We start from the raw sequence: 22,600 nt of genomic DNA, 5'->3' as shown, positions 1-22,600 counted from the left end.
ATTTTTATTAGAAAAGGTTATTGTGGACCGGGGTATTAAATAGAGTGCCTAACTTTGTTAGTTGTTAACTGTTAAATTATATGATATTTCACCTTTATTTTGATCATGTTGCTAATAATTTGTGTCATGTGAACATAAGAAAGTGTGAAATCAAGAACATTATTTTGGTGTAACTAAGGATAGCAGTTCTCTAGATACTAACTTCAATCTTGGTGGATCAAACCATTCAAATTTACATACCCTTTCCCACAACTAATCCACTAGTTCAGACCAAATTCATCAAACAATTTGACTATTCCAATAGCTAAGTTAACTTCATTAGCAATTGCAAAACTTACTTTATATTACTCTAACTTATGTATGCAAGAATTCTTTATGATCACACACTCAGTTTAACTAAACAGCATTACATATTACATTCAGTTTAACACCAACCCAATACAAAGAAAGGCAATTAGGTAATCAGTCAAATTCAGAATCCATTATCAGAGTTATAAAAAATTTCTAACTCCCAAAAGATCTTTACTTTTACTGTGATCATGCAAACTCTGTTTAACAAATTCATTGATCAGAGTCATTGTCTTGAAACATATTAACAGTTTGGAAACTCTTCCACCAAAAGCAGTAAATCCTAACACATAAAGAACACGTTTTCATATAATCAAAACACAAGAAACACTCCTACTCTACAATTTTCTTGGCCAAACACTACGAAAGCCAGTAGTGATCAAACCCTAGCACAGAGAACAGAACAGAGGCGTTCATACCCACCAATTACAATCGAAAAAAACGGCCTGAACTTTTGTGAATATTAGATTAACAATATCAAAAAATAGAGGAACCACATTTTTTTTCATTTTTGGCTTACCTCTTTCAGAGAAACCAGGCTTTCCATGATTTTTTTTTTTCATTTTTGGCAAACGAGCTTCTCTTTGTTTCTGTTCATTCTCCTCATGATGCTTCCAAATGATCGTGGGTTATTCGAGCTCCTAGCTGCATTACTCGTGCTAGCCATAACCTTCGGGCTTCAGAGAAGCAGAACAGAAGAACACAGCACCGACAAAGAGACAGCAGAGTGAACAATGTGGCCTTCAAAAAAGGGGATTAGGGTTTTAACTTCACCTGAGGGACCAAATTGAGTCGGAAGAATTTACTCTGCCACATCAGCTAGCCGTTGTGAGTCCCACGTGTCACTAACGCTGCCAGCTAAGCTTTCCGGTTGCGCCACGTGTGCTGAAATTGCCGGAAGGACCACTTTGAGTCTCGGAGTACAAATTCGGGGATGATTCTGAAGAACTTTTAAGTTCAGGGACTACTATGAGGCTCGAGTGCAACTTCAGAGACTACATTGAGATTAAGCTTGGTTCGAGGAACCGAAGGTCTTGTTCGTACCTCTATTCGTTGATGTCGAAAGGTGGGTTAGGGCATCCATATTCTAGTTTTATTGACGATCGAGTGACTGGAGTGGTGAGGGGCTGCGGGGAACCATGGCCATCTATCCGCAGCTTCGATTTCAGCCGAAAAGCGAATACTTTCTTAGCTGCTACTTGGCTAAACATTTCTAGAAGGGATTCCGCTCTCCTTTAGGAAAAAGAAATCAATGAGTTTGAAACAGCCGATAATGGCATTAAATTCAGAGGAAGTTCAAGGGAGGCCTATCGCGGGCAAGGCATGATCCTAACTCTTACCAATTTTTTCACGCATGACATGAGCAAGTTTCAGAGTAAGCTACCTCACAAACTAGTATTTGAACTGGAATGCCAGGGGAGGAGTGTAACTGTCTTATCGTTCAGAATGTGTTATTTTCATATATATGGCCATTTTTGGCGTTTCCCCAAAATATGGGATTTTGTTAAGCAAAAATAAAAATTGGATGTGCGCTTTGCAATTTTTTTAATTCAGAATTCAACAAATTGATATTCGATTTTGTAATTTTAAATATTTTAAATTTTGTAAAACGAAAAATCCTGAATGTCCAATTTCGATGTGATAAATTATTTAATTTTATAAGAAATAAAAATTGAAAAGTCAAATTTTAATATTATACATTTTCTTAATTTTGTCAAAAATAAATCAAATAGTCCAATTTATGCAACTCCAAAAATCAAGTTGAACTATCTTAACAGCCCTTGGTGCAATTTTTCTTTCTGTTTTACCCTACCCTATCCCATGTGTGTGCATTTCACTCATCCTTCCCCTGTTTGGTAAATAGTTAAATTCACTCTAAAATATCACTCATTTTTCAAATTTGTCCCCATTGATTTTTAATCCAATCTGTGCTTAAAAAAATTTTCAGTTAGACATGTTAGTCATTTTGTTATTTTGTTATTTCCCTTAATGACGGCAACCACAGCCTTTTTTTTTTTTTTTGGTATTCACGGCAATCACAGCATTAACAAAAGCTGACTGCTGACCTGACATATTAAGTTACATATGGACGGCGTTTTTAAGGATGGGTTCTTTTTTTTATAGACTTGCCCCATGGCCAAACAATTAGTTTCAGTCTTTTTTGGCTTCTTCAGCCACGGAAACTGGCCAGGTTCTTCCTCAGACCGGTCCTTGCACATTTTCACACTCTTCCAATTCCTGGGGTGCTTCTGAGCAAGCAGTTAAATTATCCTTCTCAGGTGAGCTCACTGCAACTCTATCCTCAGTTGCTGAAGGAAGGGTTTCCTCCATTTCGTTCAATGCCTTTTCTTGCAAAACTAGATTATCCTGGGAAGTTTCAGATTCTTTAGTACCAAGCTTCACAGCAGAATCAACCAAAGCCTCATCTGACAAACTCTCTACATGTTCGCCCTCAGCAACTGAAGAGCATGGAGGTGGAACCCCATCAGATTCAATGACATCCTTCTGAGGTAAGCTCTCTTCAATTATCTCAGCGGCCGCAGAAGAAGAGCACTCTTCTGCATCTTTCAGAGCATTTTGCCGTATGGCTTGATTATCCTGGTTGGCGACACCAGTTTCAGTTCCTTTAGTATCATGCTCCCCCATAGGTTCACCCACTGTCAGTGAAGAACATGGAAGTGGAGCCCCATTGGCTGATGCTGTTTCGGGCGCAGCTGGAACGCCATTAGAAACATCTGTTTCATCAACTGCAACAGCTTCAGTGTCTCCTGACACCTGAATTTTTTGCTTGGTGCCAACTAAAACATTCTCCCCCTCTGCCTTGTCCCCTGATGCAAAGGAACATGACACTTCCATCTCAGCAGCACAGCTCTCAATGGTTTCTGGCTGATTCTCCATATCAGCTAATCCTTTAGATTCACCCTCGGCCTTGTCCCCTGGTGCAGACACACACGGGACATCCATCTCGGTAGCACAGCTTTGAATGGCTTCTGCCTGATTCTCCATATCAGCTAATTCTTTAGATTCACCCTCGGCCTTGTCCCCTAATGCAGACGTACACGGGACATCCATCTCCGCAGCACGGTTTCGAATGGCATCTGCCTGATTCTCCATATCAGCTAATTCTTTAGATTCACCCCCCGCCTTGTCCCCTGATACAGATGTACATGGGACATCCATCTCAGCAGCACGGTTCTGAATGGCTTCTGCCTGATTCTCCATATCAACTAATCCTTTTGATTCAACTTGTGCTTCAGAGGATCCTTGTGGACCTTTATCAGAAAAGGTCTCAACCTCATTTCCCCCTTCAAATGTTTTAGGAGCAGCAAGGATTCCAGTTTCGTGATTTTCAGGTATCCCGCCATCCTGGTACACACAGAATGTTGTTACGCAATTAAGACATGTAAGACCAACACAAGATTTGGATAGTGTGCAGAGGAGGAACTGACCTGTGACTTGCAATGATCACCGTGGTCACCTTCAGAATCAGTTGATTCCTGAAGCAGCAACGGAACTGTACAGGGAACCTGCAGAAAAAAAAATTGTTGAATTCAAGGTATAATATATCTATTAGATTTGCTAGTATGTGCAACAAGACTTACCTCAGTGGCATTCCTACAGCTCTCCTCTGCACATTTCTCTGGGGGCAGGAATTCAGAGCGGTCAGTCGCACCCTCCTCCATTGACTCTTCCAGAGTTTCAGAGTTACTAATTGCACAGGTTCTGGATGACACCTTGTTATCCTCTATGCTAAAAGATGACGAGGGCAAAATTGCAGTTTCAGATATGGTTCCCTCTTCCACAAGGACAGACTGAGAAGCATCCACTGAAGAATTGGCCACAGCTTTTGAACCTGATGTTTGTTGTAAGACTGACCTATCAACAGGTTCATCAGGAGATTGATCTATGATTTTTCCCCCCTCATCTGCTAAGAACGTATCTACATTCTGCGGAGAACTCTTTGCCACAACCTCATTGTCCTGCACAATTGTAACTTGGTTACTCACAGATGTGTCAATGTCCATTGGGCAAGCCTCAGAAGAATCAACATTGGTATCGTCAATAGCTGCTGGGGATATCACATTTTCCTCGGGAACTGGGTCAATATTAGAAGATTTATCAACAGCAGAGACAGGTTGTTCACATATGGAATTCCCCATGTTCATTTCCCCCTCAGAGAGGGATTGTGAACAGCTCTTAACTAATGGATTCTCATGCAACTCAGCATGTTTTAAAGAATCTGAATACTTCCCACTTAATGCAACATTGGGGGCCTCCGTTTCCGAAGGTGATAAAGCATTTTGTTCTATAACAAGTTCTAATGCATTTTGAGAATCATTTCCCACAGGACAGGATGGGATCACTTGTGGTTGATCAGACATATTTTCACCAGAAGAAGCAAGAGGTGAAGATTTTGTACATGATTCAGACAGACTCTCGGTCCTTACAGCAGAACTAAGCGGAGTTGCATCATGAGCCTTCTTCACTTCACTCTGATTAGAATAAGTTTCAGTACAATGTTGAATATGGTCCAAGTCTGGGAAGGCTGCTTCAGTAGTTAGTATATCCAAACTTGTTTTATCCTCCAGATTCTGAATATTCAATGCTTCCACAGATTGCTTTTCATGCATATTCACAGGAAGGTCTGAAATTAAAAAATCTGCTCCAGTAGGAGACATATCAGAATCAGTTTTATTCTCTGAACACCGAAAATTGAAGGCATCCACTGCTCCTGTAGTTGGCTTGTCTGATGCTGCTTTAACTTCAAGATACAGAGTAGTGGATGTTTCCTCTAGTTGTCTTTCATTTCTGTTCACTGCTCCAGTAGTTGGCATCTCCGAATTTTCTTTGCTCTCAAGAATCTGCATATTAGATGTCTCTTCAGATTGCTTGTCATGTTCCAAATCTGCTTTATCCTCCTTACACTGTATATTTGACACATCCCCTGCTCCAGTAGTTGACATATTAGAACCTGCTTTATCCTGCAAACACATGTTATTGGAGACATCCACTGCCACAGTAGTTGGTATATCTGAACTTGCTTTATCCTCCAATTTTTTATTATTGAATTCCCCCTCTGACTGTTTTTCTTGTATGTTCACAGCAATGCCTGGAGTTAGACATGCTGCTTCCGTATTGGTTATATCATAACCTGCTTTATCAGCATTCAACTGGGTATTCATGAAATCAACTGTAATATTAGTTTTTGCAAGTTCGACAGCAGCAGAATCTGCTGCTTTAAGCTTTGGTAAGCAAGTTCCAGAGAAAACTTCTTTCATAACCCTAGCAACATCATTGACATTTTGCATTCGGCTAAAATTAGAAATCTTATCTGAGGATACTGGATCACTATCAACCCTTGCTGGCGCAACTTTGTGCTGCTTGTTTAGAGAAGAATTGGCAGCTCCCTCTTTTGTGTTTAAATCATGAGCAGCACCTCCAGTGGGCAAAAGGATCTGAAATGCTTGAGCTTGAGCGACATCTGTAGCGACTTTACCTGCCGATGACTCTACTGATGACTTCTGAAAATCATTATTTAAATTAGGATCCTGGTTAGCAAGGGAATCAGAAACAACAGGAGATGCTGAAGATGATTTTCTCCCCCTACGCCGGGGTGGCTCCACTCTATTTTGAGTTTTACGGCCTTGCCTTTTAACTGACATGGATTCAGGTGGGCATGGCTGAATGGATTCAGAGGCTGATATGGAAGGATAAACATTGTCTGATGCATTGGGAACTGCTTGAGCAGCCATAGGTTCTATAGCCTGATTAGAACATCCTTTTGATTCTTTTGTAGAATGGACTGGAGAAGTATCAGCTTTTGAAGCTTCATCAGAATGATGAGTTTTGGCCTCCAATTGTTGGTCCCTTGTAACCTCTGTAACAGGTAGTGTTGAGCCACAGAAACTTTTGTTCCTCAAGTTCTCCAGAACAGCAGTCTTGGATAAATTGTTGGAAGCAGAATCATGCATATCAGAATTCTGAACCTTCTCTATTTCCAACCCTGCAAAAGTGTAAAATCTTTAGATCACATCCTAAGCCTTTTTCTGTATGAAGGTTAAAATGTTAATATTAAAATGTTGACATTCAAAATATACCCACCAGGAGATCTTTTGGTATTATCTTCAGTTGTTGATTCAACCAATGCCTTATTGGCTATATCACCAGATACCTCAGTTGATTTTAAATCCTTATCACCAATGCTATGTAATGCATGATCTTGGACAACACTGTGTGATTCCTGAACAAGGCTATCTTGCAAGCTTTTCAACTCAGTGGCTTTATCATGTAATACATTGCCAGATGAGCCTTGTAGATTGGAAGTAAGGTGCAAATTCTGACTACCTGAAACGTTTGGAATAGGCAATAACATTGCTTTTTTCTTTCCCCTACTTCGGGGAGCTCCTGATCCATTTTGAGGCTTCTGATGTTGCCCATTATTTTGTATAGGTACAGAAGGATAAGTAGGAACAGTTTGCGGCAAAGGAGTAACAGAGGACAAAGGAAGGGGCTGCTGAGAACTCAGAGCAATCCCAACACCAGATTTATTATTACCTACGCTGCTAAAAGTCACAGAACCCTGTTCTCTACATGAATGTTGTACCGTAGCACTGGAGGAAACAGTATCACCTTGGGACATAGCTTCACCAGCAGATGGATTCAGGGGTTTGTGTTCCAACTGCTCATTCATCTTTAAATCAGGACCAATAGAAACCCCAGGTACAGGAGGCGGCACCAGAACCTGCTTCTTCCCTCTACGTCTAGTTGCTTCCCCTCCACCTTGATATTTCCGGCCTTGTCCTCTTGTTTGTATTGGCACAGAAACAGTAGTACCCTCTGCTTGAGAGTTGGGTGGAGTAGTCAGATTAGGAGAAATACCAGTATCAGACTGCTGCGCAGGTCCACTCACACCACCAACTTCAGAAGAATGAGCAATAGATTCGGGAGCTGACGATACTACTTGACCAAGCAAAGTTCCTTTCTTTACCTGCATGTCCACTTCAACAGTTCCAGAAGTACCCAGAGGGACTTCAGTAACAGGTGACTTATCTGAGGTTTTCCTTCTTGGCCTGCCACGTCCACGTTTAACAGGTGGTGTTATATCTTTGACTTTATGCAGAGGCAAACTCCCAAGAGATGATGTTGCAGGGGCCACCGGAGGCACCACTGCAGTCTCCGTGACAGAAGCGGTTGCAGCAGAGCTAGAAGCATTTGTTTTGCAATTTGACTCTGTCACTTCTTCCATTACTTTCGGTGATCCAGGAGATTCAGCTTGACACATCTTATCAAACTCCTCCTCTGTCCATTGTTCTTCATAGGAACGCACCTGTGAAAAGCATATGGAAAAGGCAATAAGAAGTTAGAATGTGGTAACTGATATTCACTACAAGGATAACACACAACACTAGGATATAAATCTACATCTTCAACTTCATTTTCCTTCTCTTTTTTGGGAGCTTATTAAACATATTCCTACAGGTGGCCAGGGAATGAAATTTTCTACACCATGTGTCAACTAGAATCCCCGAAGGGGATATGCATGTGGGTATAGCGATGTAGGTCAGGTTTATGCAATAAAAGGTTAAGAGCAAAAGGTGAACACAGCACATTTATGACTCAGAAAAATTAAATTGACCAATTGAATATATAGAGAAACCTCTCTTGCACGTTTTCCCCTTCCATAATGTTGAGAATCAAGGCCCCCAAGAGTTCCACTCTTCCTCTTGACTCCGTTAGATGCTACTTCATCCTTGGGCACATCGGATATCTTCATCGCTTCATATAATTGTTTCAAGTCTTCATCTGTAACTAGACGTGAAGGAAGTGGAGGAATAGGCTCAGAACCATCAGTTGCTGGCCCAGATACCAACTTCTTCCATGTAGCCTGCAAAGATTTTTTTACCCCCACATGGAAATCAAGATTCTTTGTCACACAAAAAGTATAAGCAATAATTATGCAAATGAAAAAATCTCAATAAAATAGACAGTAGCATACCATCTCATCTTCGCGCCTTTTTTGGTCAACAGCCTCAAACACATCTATCTCTGCTTCACTGCCAACAAGAATTTTAAAATAAATTAATAAGCAAATCCCTCAAGTTTCTTTCCTCTTAGTTTCCCTTTTTGACATGGTTAGGGTGTACACAAGAGGAACAAAGAAGAGAATAGATGAAGTATTGATTAACTAAACAATAAAGCTATTATAGTGCAAAACTGCCAATATGAATGAGCATGGCATATAACCGGGCTTGAGATGCAATCATAAAAGAACAGTTCTTGGGTCATGCTAAAAGATCCTAAAATAACATAGTGCAACAAATCTTGCATTTAGACAATACATTTAAATCAGCAAACAGAGGAGAGAGTAGAATGCTGGAATGACAACCATAAATCAGGAAGCATAACTTATTAACAGCATAAAAAGTTATGTTGGATAAGAATAGTCACCAGCCAAAAAATATAAGTACATGTACACTAACGCAATATTGCCAAGAATAAGATTTTAGGAGAGTTGGTCATTGACATGAGGCAAACACATATTGCCAAGACTTCTAATCATTCCCAATCAGCAAATCAAGTTATAGTACAACCTAGAAAGAGTAAATCCTAAACCCAATTTATTATCCGATGAATCAAGAAATATCATTCAGAGACAGAAAATGGCGTAATTTTCAAGAAACCAAGTACCTGCGTGCTAAGAGATCATTTAAAGCATCATCATCCAATACAGGTGCCGCTTCCTCTTTCTTACACTCACGCAGGAGGGATTCCAAGTATTCTCTTCGGTCCTCAGCACTGTAATACATAGGCAAAATAAAACTTCAGAGCTGATTCAAATTCTGTGATGAACTAAAGATCAAATGTATGAGGTCAACCTTGTATTATTGTCAAAAAACCCAGCAGTAATGCTCTGATTAGCAACTCCCAGTTTGTGCTCAGCAGAAGCTCTGACTTGTTCTTCAACAGTTTGAACCTTTTTACACCAAATGCGGAATTAGATACTTTGGTAAACATGACAATTTGGCACAATATTTAAAGTATCGTTTCCACATTGGCACAAACGTGGCCTTATTAGCATCAGAGACAATTAAATGATAAGTTCATCCAAACAATGCTTAAGATTAGAAGTGTATCTTGGATTTTATGGTATCAAGATGCAGCAAACAATATGCAGATAAAGATTCCAGTGATCCAAGGTTAGCCTTGTACAGAAGGTATGCTTACTTCCCAGTCATAAATCTCACTAAAAATCCAGATACCCATAATTGTCAGGGTAAAAACTAAACTCCATCTTTTATCCAGCAGTCTTGTCTGCATCTTTCCCTTGCTTATCTTATAAATTTCTTCTTTTTCAAAGCCAAATAGAATAAACTCCAAAGAAACAGACAACAAAATCGGTTTCAAATGGAATTATAACCATGACTTCCAACTCTGATATTATTTAAAATATTCTTGTTGGTAGACATACTAACAGTAGAGTCAACGCTAGCTCGCAAGATAAACAACTACCCAACTATCCACCCCCAAAAAAGAAAACCATAACCACAAAAGAATGACATCCTATTACTAACAGCAAGGAGGAAATATTATTGTGAATCAGGAAAAAATATTGCTATTCAAATCAGATCTTTTTTTGGAATAAACTAAAACAGTATTATTGAGAAGGGGAGGATGATACAAATAAACAGGACGAGAAGCAAGAGAAAAAGCTATAAACTTATCAAAGCTTTCCAATCTCGTCAACATGTTTGATATTTGAGTTTCTCAAAATCAAATATATACAATTTTATCCACCCATCAGTAAAAGAGATAAAAAAGTACTAACTGTTTCAAATCGAAGTACTAAAACATCCTTCTTCTGACCAATTCTATGAGCCCTTGCTTGTGCTTGCAGGTCAACCTGAACATATACCACAACCAAAACAATCATAAATAATCAGCACAAAGCAAACAACTTCACAACGAAACTCATAAGAAATATAATTGCCTGTGGATTCCAGTCAGTGTCAAATATAATCACTGTGTCAGCAGCTTGAAGATTCACTCCAACGCCACCAGCTCGAATGCTAAATACCAACAGATAAAAATCAGCAAATTTGAAGGTAATATAAAACGATAAATCTCATTCTGAAAAGAAAATAGAACCTACCTTGTTATGACCTAAGGGTTATATCATGAAATCATGAAAGAAATCTCGTTAACTGACTATCCTCATTTGCCAAATTAGGGTAAAAAACGTGAATACAATGGCCTAACAATTTCTTACCATTAAACAGAGTATCCTTATTTGCCAAATTAGGGTAAAAAGAGAAGCAAGAAAGGAATAAGTGGAAATATCCTTTGGAATACAAAAAAATTCCCTTTCTCACCTCCAATCCAATCATCAAACTATTTCGCATTCAGACATAATGCTCAAGTAAATATTGGAATTACCTGAGCAAAAATATAAAATATGGAGAAGCAGGTTGGTTAAACAGGTCTATTAGGGCCCCACGATCACCTCCCGAGGTATGTCCATCCAACCGAAGGTACCGATGCTGTTTAAGAGTTAAGTATTCCTCCATAACATCAAGAAGCCTAGTCATTGTTGAGAAGAAAAGAACCTGTAACAGCATTATTTGACACCAAATATTTAGAGTTAAATTTTACTTTTAAAAACGATGTACTAAGACCAAATACTAGATAAGTAAAATATAGTTCGGTTCCAATGCTCGAGAGAAACAAATAAGGAAATGTCAAATTCAGTATCCAAAGAAGCTAACAGCCAAAAAGAATCCAAGCAGAATATCAAAAAAATTAAAATTAAAATTAAAATTAAAATTAAAATTTTAAAAAAATAACAAAGGAAGGGAAGTTTGGTACTTTGACCAAGCATCATTCTCCAAACCCATGGCCACTTACAACAATAGTGCAAGTGAAGGGAGTTAAAACACAGTGCTTCAGAAACAGTTATAAAGGATACCATACCCGATGATCTGCTGCCTTCAATTTAGGTAAAATACGGTCCAACATCTCAAGCTTCCCACAAAGTCTAATAATTGGGGGCAGATAATGCCTAGGTATAAAGTTATCCACCTAAAAAAAGCAAAGTCAAATTGTAGCATACAGAGAAGTAAACATATGGAATTAAAAATAAATAAATAAATAAGACTATTTAAAAGAATAAGCTATAGCCTACCAACAGTGTTTAATTACTTACATTTCTGGCTGCATGATAAAGAGTCAGAAATTATAGAATATAGACAAATCTTGCTGATAAAAATGTTTTTATTTTCTTTTTTTAAAACTTTGTGATCTTGCTTTCTTAGTTGTCCGGTTTATCCATAAAATTGTTCAGAAAATGATATGGAAGGTAGGTGATTGGTGGAATCCAATGTATTCCTCGGTCTTTATATCTCACAAGGAAAATGTAAGTATAATGTTTGTATTTTCTTTAGCTCGTAAAATCTAAGCAAATTGTGGTTGAAATCATAATTCAAAAGACATAAACTCCTCTCTGAGAAATTAAGAATATACCTCCTCTGCATGAAGCTGGCTGAGATATGGATGATTGCAGATATTACGAAGCTCCATGACAGAGTTGTGTACCGACCGTCCCTAACAATTGAGTGCTCCAATTAGATCACCCAAGAAAATTTCATTTAAACACACACAGAGACCGAAAGAATGAGAGGAAGGAACAGAAAGTACAAGAAAATAAAACCTTTGTTGTGCCAATAGAGCCAAGATTTTCTTCCACTCTCTTCATCAAAAGTTTTTGATATGCAGATGCCTCACATCTTACGAGTCTTTCAATCTTTTCAGGAAGTTCATTTTCAACCTACAGTAAATTCAAAAGGCAAGACCATTAGAACTTGATTTCAATGACTGCAAAAGCTAGCATACTTTAAGAGACAAGATTTCATTGAAGGAGGCAATGCCGCAAAGAAACATCCCAATTCTCAGAGCTAACAATACTGAAATCCTAAACTGATTCTATTAAATATCATATTGTACAGTTATAAAAACACTAGACAACTCTTTAGGAACTTGGTTTTATCTTGGTGCCTATGTCACAATGTAAGAATAGAATATAATTCTTATTCCCTGCATATGTCCTCAACCAGTGAAAAGCTATGGTGCTCTCAAATTCTAACTTCTTGGATTCTCATGAAGGAGAATATATAATGACAACTAGACACCAACCAGAAACTAGTAAAGAAAGATGAATAACTGAATATATAAGTAGCTAAAAGATGAACACACAAATCTTCATAATTTTATTTCATAGAAGCAATTAGAATGAATTTAATGAGTATATGAACCATAACAAAAATAAGAAGCCACATAATTTTTCCTTCATTTTGTTTTTTTATTTTTTTTATAATTTTTTTTAAAGGAATAGAACAAGATCATAGTATGCAGAAAAACAAAACTTAGAAGCAGTAGCATAGTAATCCTAGGCAGTTGGACTTATTAAGGAACCTTGTGTTTAAGCCTCCGAAGTACGAATGGTCTCAGAACTTGGTGCAGACGATTGATGATCAAGAGGTTCTCCTCCTCGGATAGTAAGGCCTTGTTATAAGTTTGAAATCAGACAAACAGAATAATGAGGTTGACAGTTAACCATGAAGACTTCAAATATCAATAGATTAAAACATTATCCATAGCTTACTTCATCTGGCGAGTTATCTCCAGCACTCTCAAATGGCTTATTAAACCACTGAGAAAAATCCTCAGATGAATTAAATATGTTAGGTAACAAGAAGTTAAGTAGCGCCCATAGTTCCTCAAGATTGTTCTGCAGAAAATATAAATAAACCAGCACTAAATAATAGTATCACCTATATGTCTTAAAACCATTTTTAAATAAATTAAATATATACAGGCAAAATACAAAGTAAGCTGCAATAGAAGTTAAAATAGTAGTGAACCTGCAATGGAGTTCCAGTTAACAACAATCTATGAGAGCTCTGATAGTGTTTTAAGTCAGCATTCAACTTGCAAGAAGCATTTTTTATGCGGTGGCCCTCATCAATTATTATATAATGCCAGTGTATTTTGCTAAGCTTTGGTCTGTCATGCTTGTTCATTAGATATTCATATGTTGTCAGGAGGACATTGAATTTCTGGTGAACAATCCTGTCCCTAAATCACAGAACAAGTGATAAGAATCATACAAGGTATCGTAACAAAACATTGAGTTGCATATCAATTTTTGAAAGCGCCATTACTTGAATAACCGACGTCGCTCCTCAGGTGGTCCAGCATAGACAATTTTATGTACATCAGGAGCCCAAAAGTTGATTTCTGAATCCCAACCAGGTAGAACAGAAGAGGGCACAACCACAAGAAATGGCCCCCTATCATTTTTACTTTCCATCAGGTAGCAAATTAGAGAAATAACCTTCCAATAAAAAAACAGCACAGAGAAAAACGAGCATTAAGATTTTATTAATACACAAGCTCTTTGGATCCTCTTTTTAATCAAAATGTTTAGCTTGCATATGTTCCCTTTGAACATATTCATGAAACCCACAGAAGACCAATTATACAGACAGAACAAGACATGTTAAAACAGATATAACCAATATTTATTCCATTAGTTAACTTTTGGTAAGACCAATTTAGAGTCCCAACTTCACTGGTTTCTGCTAATGGTGTCTTTTCTACTCCCCTAACTGGACAATCTAACATTTTGTCAATTTTCCTCGATGGAACCTCCTTCTCACATGACCATAGATCATACAAAAGCTTTCTGTCTTATTCTCATAAATATGTGATGTGCCAAATGACTCATTAACACAACAAAAACTTTAAAATTAGAAGAAAATAAATTTTTACCTGAACAGTTTTACCCAGTCCCATTTCATCAGCAAGGATGCCATTCAAGTGGTTGTTATATAAGGAAACAAGCCACCTCAGGCCATTCATTTGATACCTAATGACGAAAATTGAAAAACAAATAAATATAAAGCCAAACTCCATGCTAAAACAACAATAGTTAACAAAATTTTTGGTGAATTTACTTAGGGGTATATCTAGGGTAACCTTTTCGTGGATGAACTCCATGGGTAATGTTACATATCAAGATCATCCAGGAAATTTTACCCCTTCATTTTACCCCCTATCAAAACACAACCTTGAAGGAAAAAATAACATGCAAAAGAACCAAAGAAAACCTCCCTGAAAGAAGAACTAGGGACAATCATGCTTTGATCCTCACAAAATCCAAATATAAACCAATTAAACCAAATGTAAATGTAACATACTCCCTCAATTTTCCGCCCTTCAAACAAGATGGCTGCTCTGCAATGCTCTCCTTTACACTGCAGCAAGAAAATTACTTAGAATGGAGCAAAAGAATTACTCAACAGAGTAGGAAATCCAAAAAAGAGCAAAAATTATTGGACACAAAATACAAATCCATTGAGAAAGAGATTCTTTTTAAATTTTTGTAATGGAATATAAATAAACCAAACTCAAAAACTATTAAACCCTGATAAGAAAACCGCAAGTACAAAAGCTATACCTGTGTGCCATCATATAATATTTCTCATTGCTTTCCAGATAATGCTGTAGAACAGAATTTTGGAAGAAATAAGCAATATAATTATTAATACCCAAACTTAAAAAAGAGATGTGCAATTTCGGAAAGGAAACTTGCCTTGGCCTGATCACCTTCATCCTCATTTTCAAGAGTAGATTCACTCTTATCAAGAAAACTGCCACATTGTGCCTCATCAATATCATGTTCAAAGCGACCTGCTGCAGTCTTTGCTTCTTGTAGCTTGGAACCAAGTTTTTGGAGATACTTCTCGGTCTCTTTAAGAAGTTGCTTCACACGATCAGATTTCGCATCCTAATGAAATAATTGAGGTTGATGATTGAGAAAAAGCTATTGAGCATTGGCACTTCTATGCAAGTCTAGAAACCATTAACATATATTAAGTACAGCAACCTACCTGAACCATCCGTAGATAACCTTCCACATCGTTTATTTTCAACAAATTAATCTTCTCCCGCTGGATCCTATCAATCTTCTCACGATGAATGCGCTCTTTTCTTTTATGGTACTCTTTCACATATCTATTGACACCCTTCCACCGTTCCCTCTTGATTTTGAACACATCATCAAGCTTTTCCCTAAATTAATAAAACAAGTATTGAGTTAAGGAAACGATATAAAAAGTAATATTTCTATAGTCAACATAAAAACTAAAAATAAAAATTTAAAAAAAGAAAAAGCTATATAGCTATATTTCTTCACCAAATAAAAGAAATCAGAAAAAAGAAAAAGGTACATACTTGTGGACTTCTATCTCACTGAAAAACTCCTTCTGTCTTTCACGGATTCTTTTTTGACGCTCTTCCCTCATTTTATGCTCATACCTTTCTAGTTGTTTGACCCTTCTACCATGCCTATGCTTCTTAACCGATTTCAACTGTTCCATCTCAGTTGTAATTGGTTTGAAAAAATCATTCAGAAAATCACTGCAAACAAAAGAAAAAAGGATATTGTCACACTTATCAATCATCAAAGAAAACTTAAACACTCATTTAAGAACACCAAGTACCTGCGGAGACGGCGTTGGAGGTCTAATAATTGAAGTTTCTTCAACTCTATGACGCTTTTTGTTTTAGCAGATATATCCTCAGATGAGCTCACATTTTCCTGCAATACAATTAATGTACCGCAGGCTATAAGATCTATCCAATATTAATTTGGAACCAATTGAATGCCGATTTTCTAGGGTGCACAAATGAATCAGATCATATGTACAAGAATAACATGTTCAACACTAAATTAGTAGGAAGCCGGTTAAAAACAAACCTTTAGCTTGAGGAAACATGTGGTCATTATTTGCTTTGTTTTTTGTTGTTTTTGTACCCAGTTTTGCTGAACTAGAAGCCTCTTTTTCTGCTGATCCATAATCCACCTTCCTGACATTGTATATTTTGGAGGAGGTAACCTCCCATTCCCTTCTATGTCTGTAGAAAAAGTGGCATCATGTCTTGATGCATCATTAACAGGAACTGTTTTGAACCCATCTGCAATTACTTTCACTTGATGTCAGAAAGGTGTAAATTATTGGGACAGGAATAATTCGGAAATCAATAGGATGTTCATCAAAGAAACTGATTTCAATCCCATGGTTTTAAAACTAAGGGTCTTACCTGAAGAAACATTTTTCGCTAATAAATCTGCATCCTTCATCAAGCTTGCTCCCTGGGGATCAATGCCAGTCCCTGGAACAGGTTTCCAGTGCTCTTTCAAAGCATATGTCAAGTGGTTAACAGAATGATGGTTTCGAGAACCACCACTGTTAACCATATTTTGAAACTGATTAACAACATTATCTCTTCTTTCTATTGGCAACTCATGCTGAAGAGAAGAGACTTGCGAGGGTCCTTCTGAAGCCTCATCAGAACTAGCAAATCCAGTAAAGCCATTTATCTCAGGATTCATCTGCTTATTCAGCCCAATGACAGAGGAAGGTCGGTTGGACAGTCCAACCTGAAGATTACCACTGTCAACATCACCCTTTGTACTAGAGGAATCTTGCTGCTGAAAAGAAGTAGTTGACGAAGCTTGTGCACCAGCTCTTTCTTGAATTTGCTTTTCATGCTCTACTTTTTTGACAGCTAGGAGATGTTTCCTTTCTTCAGAAAGAATACCTTTGTCCCCAGTTATTATTGCACTCTCAGTTCCCTTGCAGAATGACGTAGCTTCCAGAGATTTTCCAGCAGAAGGGGACCCTGAAGAGTTATTATTATCAGGTTGTCTCATATTGTTCAGACCTCCAAAAGGCATCATGGCCCCTGACGAGGTACCCAATTCAACAGAAGATTGTGACTTTCCTTTGTGGTCAGTATGATCCTTTCCTGAATTTCAATCATATATCTTCCCATCAGTTACCAGTTAGGTGACGAGAATAATTTATTATTTAACAATTAAATAAACACCAGTCACCTTCTCTAGAAAAAGCGGTTCCAAGAGCAATTTCAAGATGTAGTTGCTTTGGTGCTAAACCATTTCTGCACATTCAAAACAATATATGAAAATATAATGAAACTTGGTTCGATCTTTTCATATTTAAACAGTGGTAGCAAAGTTACGTTTTTACCTAAATGCTAGAAAAACAAGGCACTGAGCTCGGAGCTGTTTCAACTGTTGTTCTTTGAAAGGCACACCAGATGATCTACCAATCGTGGATCTTGCCATATCTCTGGGAGGAACCCCTTGTCTAAGCATAGTTATTTCTGAGTTACTACTATGCCTGTCAGTCTGTCAATAAAATTATCTGGTAAAGCAATCAACTTGACTCATACACCCTCAGAAAAAAAAAAAAGCAAAAACTTGACTTATATAAATAGCAAGTAATTTAAGTTTTAATTTAGAATAATGGACATCCCCGTATACTGTCAACTAAAGTCATATGATTATAGAAATTATAGTAACTAGTAAAAATAAAAATAAAATGGAAAGAGAAAAGCTTAAAGTCATTATGAACAAAAAAATTAATGTCAGGCAATCACGAGAAACTAAGGACACATTTAATTGTTCATCTCTATTGCAATTATTAAAGCCACTATAATTTTTATTTATTATTTTATTTTTCCTCCTCCAAGTTTCAAAACGACAAAATGGCACCATGTCCGGTAAATAAACAGTAATAATAGAGATTCCTCAGTTGAAACATCAATTCCAAAAATCTGGCGTGATAGTTGAGATTGAACAGGCAATACACATGTATTGATCAGAAAAATTGGAGCAAAAAGGGCATACTTCACCCATCATATAAATAAGAAATCCTGAGCTCCAGCATTATATACAAGTATACGACAAATACCAGGCCTATTTTAGGTTCATCAGCTGAAGGAGTAGAACTTCCACTATAATGCCCAAGCATCCCACCATGCCGCATTGAACTCGAGAGAACTGATTCAGTCATTGGGTATGCACTAGTGGCAACCCCCATCCCTCCATGAACCATAGGATGAGCACCTGAAATTTAGCAAAATTGATAATGTAATTATTATACCAAACATGTAAAAACATATATTTTCCTAACTCATTTTCCAACAGTAATTTGGCATTTGCAAGAACATTTAAAAAAAAAATAGAAAAGATGTATCCCAGAAACATAGAAAGCTCAACTGTCATCATCACAGAAGTGAAATAAAAAAAAATGAAAAAAGTGTATTCTATTAAATTCTTGGATTCCCATAGTTTATATTTATGCATACACTCATCAATCTTTCTTCATTGTTTTCCACTAACTTCTGGAGTTGTCACTGCTATTTTATGCATAAATAATTCAAATTGTTTGCAGATCTCAAACCCAAAAACAGAGGTTCATAATATACACGATGACCCTAGCACAATTTATGAATCCATTTCTTGAACCTGGGAAGGGGAGCATTTACAGATAAGTTGGAATTTCATCTATCACGTCATCAGGAACAAGACAAATAAAACAAGGGAATCTGAGATGTTTGAAAAGCTAATACATATTTTTTCTGAGTCAAAGATATTTAAATCATGTATACATAATGAGAACCACCTTGAAGTTTACCAGAAGCAATATGAGCAGAGGAAACCTCTGTATCTTCTGGATATTTAGAATTCGAAGCACATGGCACTTGATTGCCAATCTTTGTTGGGCCTTCTTGGTTGGCCCTTTGCATTTGACTACTACTTGGAACCCTGTTAAAGTTAGTCAGCTCTCCACTTCTAACTGGAAGACCATCTGATGATTCAGCCTTGGTCATTTTACCCTTCCTCGTATTAGCAGTATTTCGCTGATCAAGATGAGAAGGAATGTCAACGTGTGGTTCTGCAGGTGACAATGTATCCCCCCTCTTCCTCTTTGAGGTAGCTTTTCTACCATCCTTTTGATTCACCTGTTTGTCCAAATTAGTAGTATCTCGTCTATCCCGTGATTGTGAATTAGCAGACCTAGAATCTAAACTAGACGGACTTCCATGATCAAAAGACTGACCGCTCCTCTGAGCCGCAGATCCTTGATAATGATCAGGTGCTCCAATACTTGGGGAAAATGGTGGCCGGCCAGAAGCAAAGGAATCTATTTTGGGCATCACATTTTCAGGCAACCCCGCTCTTGAATCCGTAGCAACACCCACTGCCTGTGAAGTTCCTGCACAAGTTACAATCGATAACATCAAAACTTATAGGGAAATTATTATGAACTTTTTTCCTGCAACATGAAAATATACAAAAACTACCTCTTTGAGAACTGCCAGCACCAGAAGAAGGAGGACGTGAAGACTTCAATGCTTCAATATCAAGATTATGCTGATTGATGACAGTCTCCATTGCCCTACAATGACAAGTTAAGTTGGAAATGAAGCCAATTTGCATTAAGTGAAGGACTGGTGAAGTTTATTCCAATGCTATGTATGAAAAGGTAAAACCCTCCTTATAATCATCAATTACCAGTGATGGGACTTGAACTTCAAGATTTTTTAAAAGAAAACAAATTTTTATTAGACGACAAGGCAAGATAACAGTATAAACGAAGTTAAGGAATCCAAACAAAAAAATAACAAATCAGCAACCAACACCTATATGGATAAACCTTACACAAAAAGCATGATAATCCCCTTGTAAATTGAACATAATAGAAGGAGTGAGAAGAGTAAGGATGAGTCTATAACACTGTCACGAACTAAAATCATAAACAAATTAAGTTGTTAGAAATACTCGGGTTGTTATACCCTCAGCTACTTCAGCATGGTGCATATGAGTATATGTCTCAAACCCATTCACTAAAAGCACATAAACAGGCCCCGCCATGCTGCTCAGAAAGTGGCACCAAAACGCAACAAATGCTTATCATCTTTCCAAGTTCCATCCACTTCCACAAATAATTAAATAAATATGATCTTCCTGTTACTTTATTACCATCACAGGAATGCTAGTGCTAGTTAATATCTTAATTACCATAAGTGAAGGAGTACATGTGAAACCATATATTCTTATGCCACAGCTTACTCTTACTCCCACAAGGCACACATCATGATTGTCAAAATCAACCTCAAGCAGAAAGGGGCTCAATAACTGACTATGGATATCTATGTATACATTTATTTGAGCACTATATATTGCAGGTATTCTACCTTGATATCACTTGATATGGCATTGAATGTTCCTTCCCACTTGATTTCATGTGTTGTAGTATCTGAAACAGATACCAAGTTACTTACAAGCATACTAAATCCGTACCAAGAACTAAGGAGTGACGAGGACTAATTAAAAAAGTCCGTTCATAAGAAAATGTCACACACCACGCAGAGTTTAGTAGCCAACTTAGCTGGCTCATCTTTAGAATCTTGGATGAGTTTGTGCAGAAACTTAGCTGCCTCCAACTCAACATTTTGCGACGAGGCCATCTCATTTATCCTGAAGCATACAAGAAAAAGCTAATGTTATCATACCAGGATAAACTCAAAATCACTAAAACGTTTTAAACAGTCTAAGTGCAAATTAAGATATTATCTGGACCAATTTACAGTAGTGGCATAACCAATAAGATCACAATCAGAAACTAATAAGCTATATCACGGTGTCAAGGAATATATTCACCAAACAACAACATCACGAGGCATTTAAGTAACTAATACCCTACACTCCAACTTTTTTTCCTTCCCCCATGTACCGAATCATAAACATTGCAAAACTAATTGTTAATCCACCAACCTACCATCAAATATATTAAGCCTGTTTTCTTAGTTATTCCACGACTTAAAAAAATTGAAAATAAAACCCCACAAATAGAAATCCAGTGTTTGTGAGAAACACACTAACAACTAAATTAATACTTTGACCCACAAATCTAACTGGGAATCCTAACTTTCTACAGGGAACAAGCATAATAGAATAGAGATAACGAGAATGCCAGCTGAAGAAGCTGAAACCTGAAATTGAGATGAAAAATCAATCCGGAACAAAATTCTGGAAAACAAAACAAAGACTATGTTTTATAATGTTAGATTTAATTTGATAGGAATTGTTTGAAATACCTGATCGGAGAAGGAGAAGAAGAGTGTACTCCAAACGCTCCCTTTCCGTTCTTTGCACTGAGCAATGAAAGAACGAAACCCCTCAAACGCGGTTCTACACCGTCGCACGTGCTTACGGTGCTTTCCTTTTGGGCTTTTCTTTTTTTGGGTCAATACTTGCGGGAATTTTTTTGGATCCTACATCTTGGTTTTGGGTGAAACTGGGCCCAATCCATTCTTAATTAAAAAAAACCCTTAGAATTCTTACCAAAAATATAAAAATAAACAAATATATAATTCATTTTAGAACCATGTGTTCGGCAAAATCAGCCACAACCATAAAATATACACTAAAAATATATATAAATATATTAGAATACAAAATATTTATTAAAAATAAATTAAACTATACATGTATTTATATAAATACATAATTACTAATTTTAGCCTGATTTTAATAAATAAATAATATTTTTTATTTTAAGAACAAATTCTAAGTTAATATCTTAACAACTTATTATTTGCCCCTACTTTTGGTACAGGTGATAGATGTCGACACCTGATTCTCTTTATGTTATGTACCTAAGGTGGTATTGAACTTTAAGTTTAATCTTTTTAGTTTTGTTATGCATCTAAGTCTTTTTGACAGATAAATTTAATTAAATTGATTCAAGTTCAATAAAACACATTCACATAATATGGATATAAAATCATGTACTACTTCTTTTTTTCTTTTTTCTTTTTTCGCTCGATGTTTTTGCCTCCTTCTTCTTCTATTGGTAATGTGTGTTGTTGTGTTTTATTTTTATTTTTTCTTTTTCTTCTCTTCCTCATATATTATTACTGTTGTTAATTTTTTTAATTTGATATTTTTTTATTCCTCTTAAAAGAGTAACATAAAAAAATTATGAAAAAATTAAATAAGAAAGAGAAGATAAAAAAGAAGAATACGAATGAAAAAAAAAATAGCACTAAAATTTCTTAAATAATAATATAAAAATTTCTTAATTTTGATATTGACATTTCGTTATAAAAATATGTAAATCTCTCATTTAATACTGTATTTTTTTCTTATTATTCTTCCTTTTTTTTCTGTTACTCTTACATCTTCTAAGAAGTATTACTTTTTATATTATATTTTAATGAACATGTCAGTACTGTATTACAATCTTATTTAGTTAAATGAATATAGGTTCACAGTTATTAGATTGAATACTTGTCAAAAATAAAAATAGTATCGAAATTT

At 36.7% G+C, this 22,600-nt stretch overlaps 1 protein-coding gene across 1 annotated transcript; it reads right to left on the bottom strand.

Annotated features, from left to right (window-relative positions):
• Positions 1-2,275: 2,275 nt before the first annotated feature.
• On the bottom strand, positions 2,276-21,444 carry LOC130973788 (chromatin structure-remodeling complex protein SYD-like). Its single transcript, XM_057898453.1, has 35 exons — positions 21,376-21,444; positions 20,641-20,755; positions 20,473-20,534; positions 19,579-19,673; positions 18,909-19,490; positions 18,183-18,337; positions 17,457-17,617; positions 17,303-17,367; positions 16,507-17,214; positions 16,163-16,380; positions 15,906-16,003; positions 15,637-15,822; positions 15,294-15,474; positions 14,996-15,190; positions 14,861-14,904; positions 14,601-14,657; positions 14,173-14,269; positions 13,563-13,735; positions 13,263-13,476; positions 13,004-13,129; positions 12,814-12,903; positions 12,053-12,169; positions 11,866-11,946; positions 11,317-11,424; positions 10,783-10,952; positions 10,337-10,415; positions 10,175-10,249; positions 9,225-9,322; positions 9,037-9,144; positions 8,345-8,402; positions 8,006-8,233; positions 6,451-7,675; positions 3,951-6,352; positions 3,798-3,875; positions 2,276-3,714 (listed from the first exon to the last, which is right to left on the bottom strand). Exons 2-35 carry the CDS (start codon positions 20,743-20,745, stop codon positions 2,548-2,550), a joined length of 9,606 nt encoding a protein of 3,201 aa, XP_057754436.1. The 5' UTR covers positions 20,746-20,755; positions 21,376-21,444; the 3' UTR covers positions 2,276-2,547.
• Positions 21,445-22,600: the final 1,156 nt, after the last annotated feature.

This window comes from Arachis stenosperma, chromosome 4 (assembly GCF_014773155.1).
Source record: "Arachis stenosperma cultivar V10309 chromosome 4, arast.V10309.gnm1.PFL2, whole genome shotgun sequence".
NCBI classification, from domain to species: Eukaryota; Viridiplantae; Streptophyta; class Magnoliopsida; order Fabales; family Fabaceae; genus Arachis; species Arachis stenosperma.
This window is presented reverse-complemented; position numbering and strand designations above follow the sequence as displayed.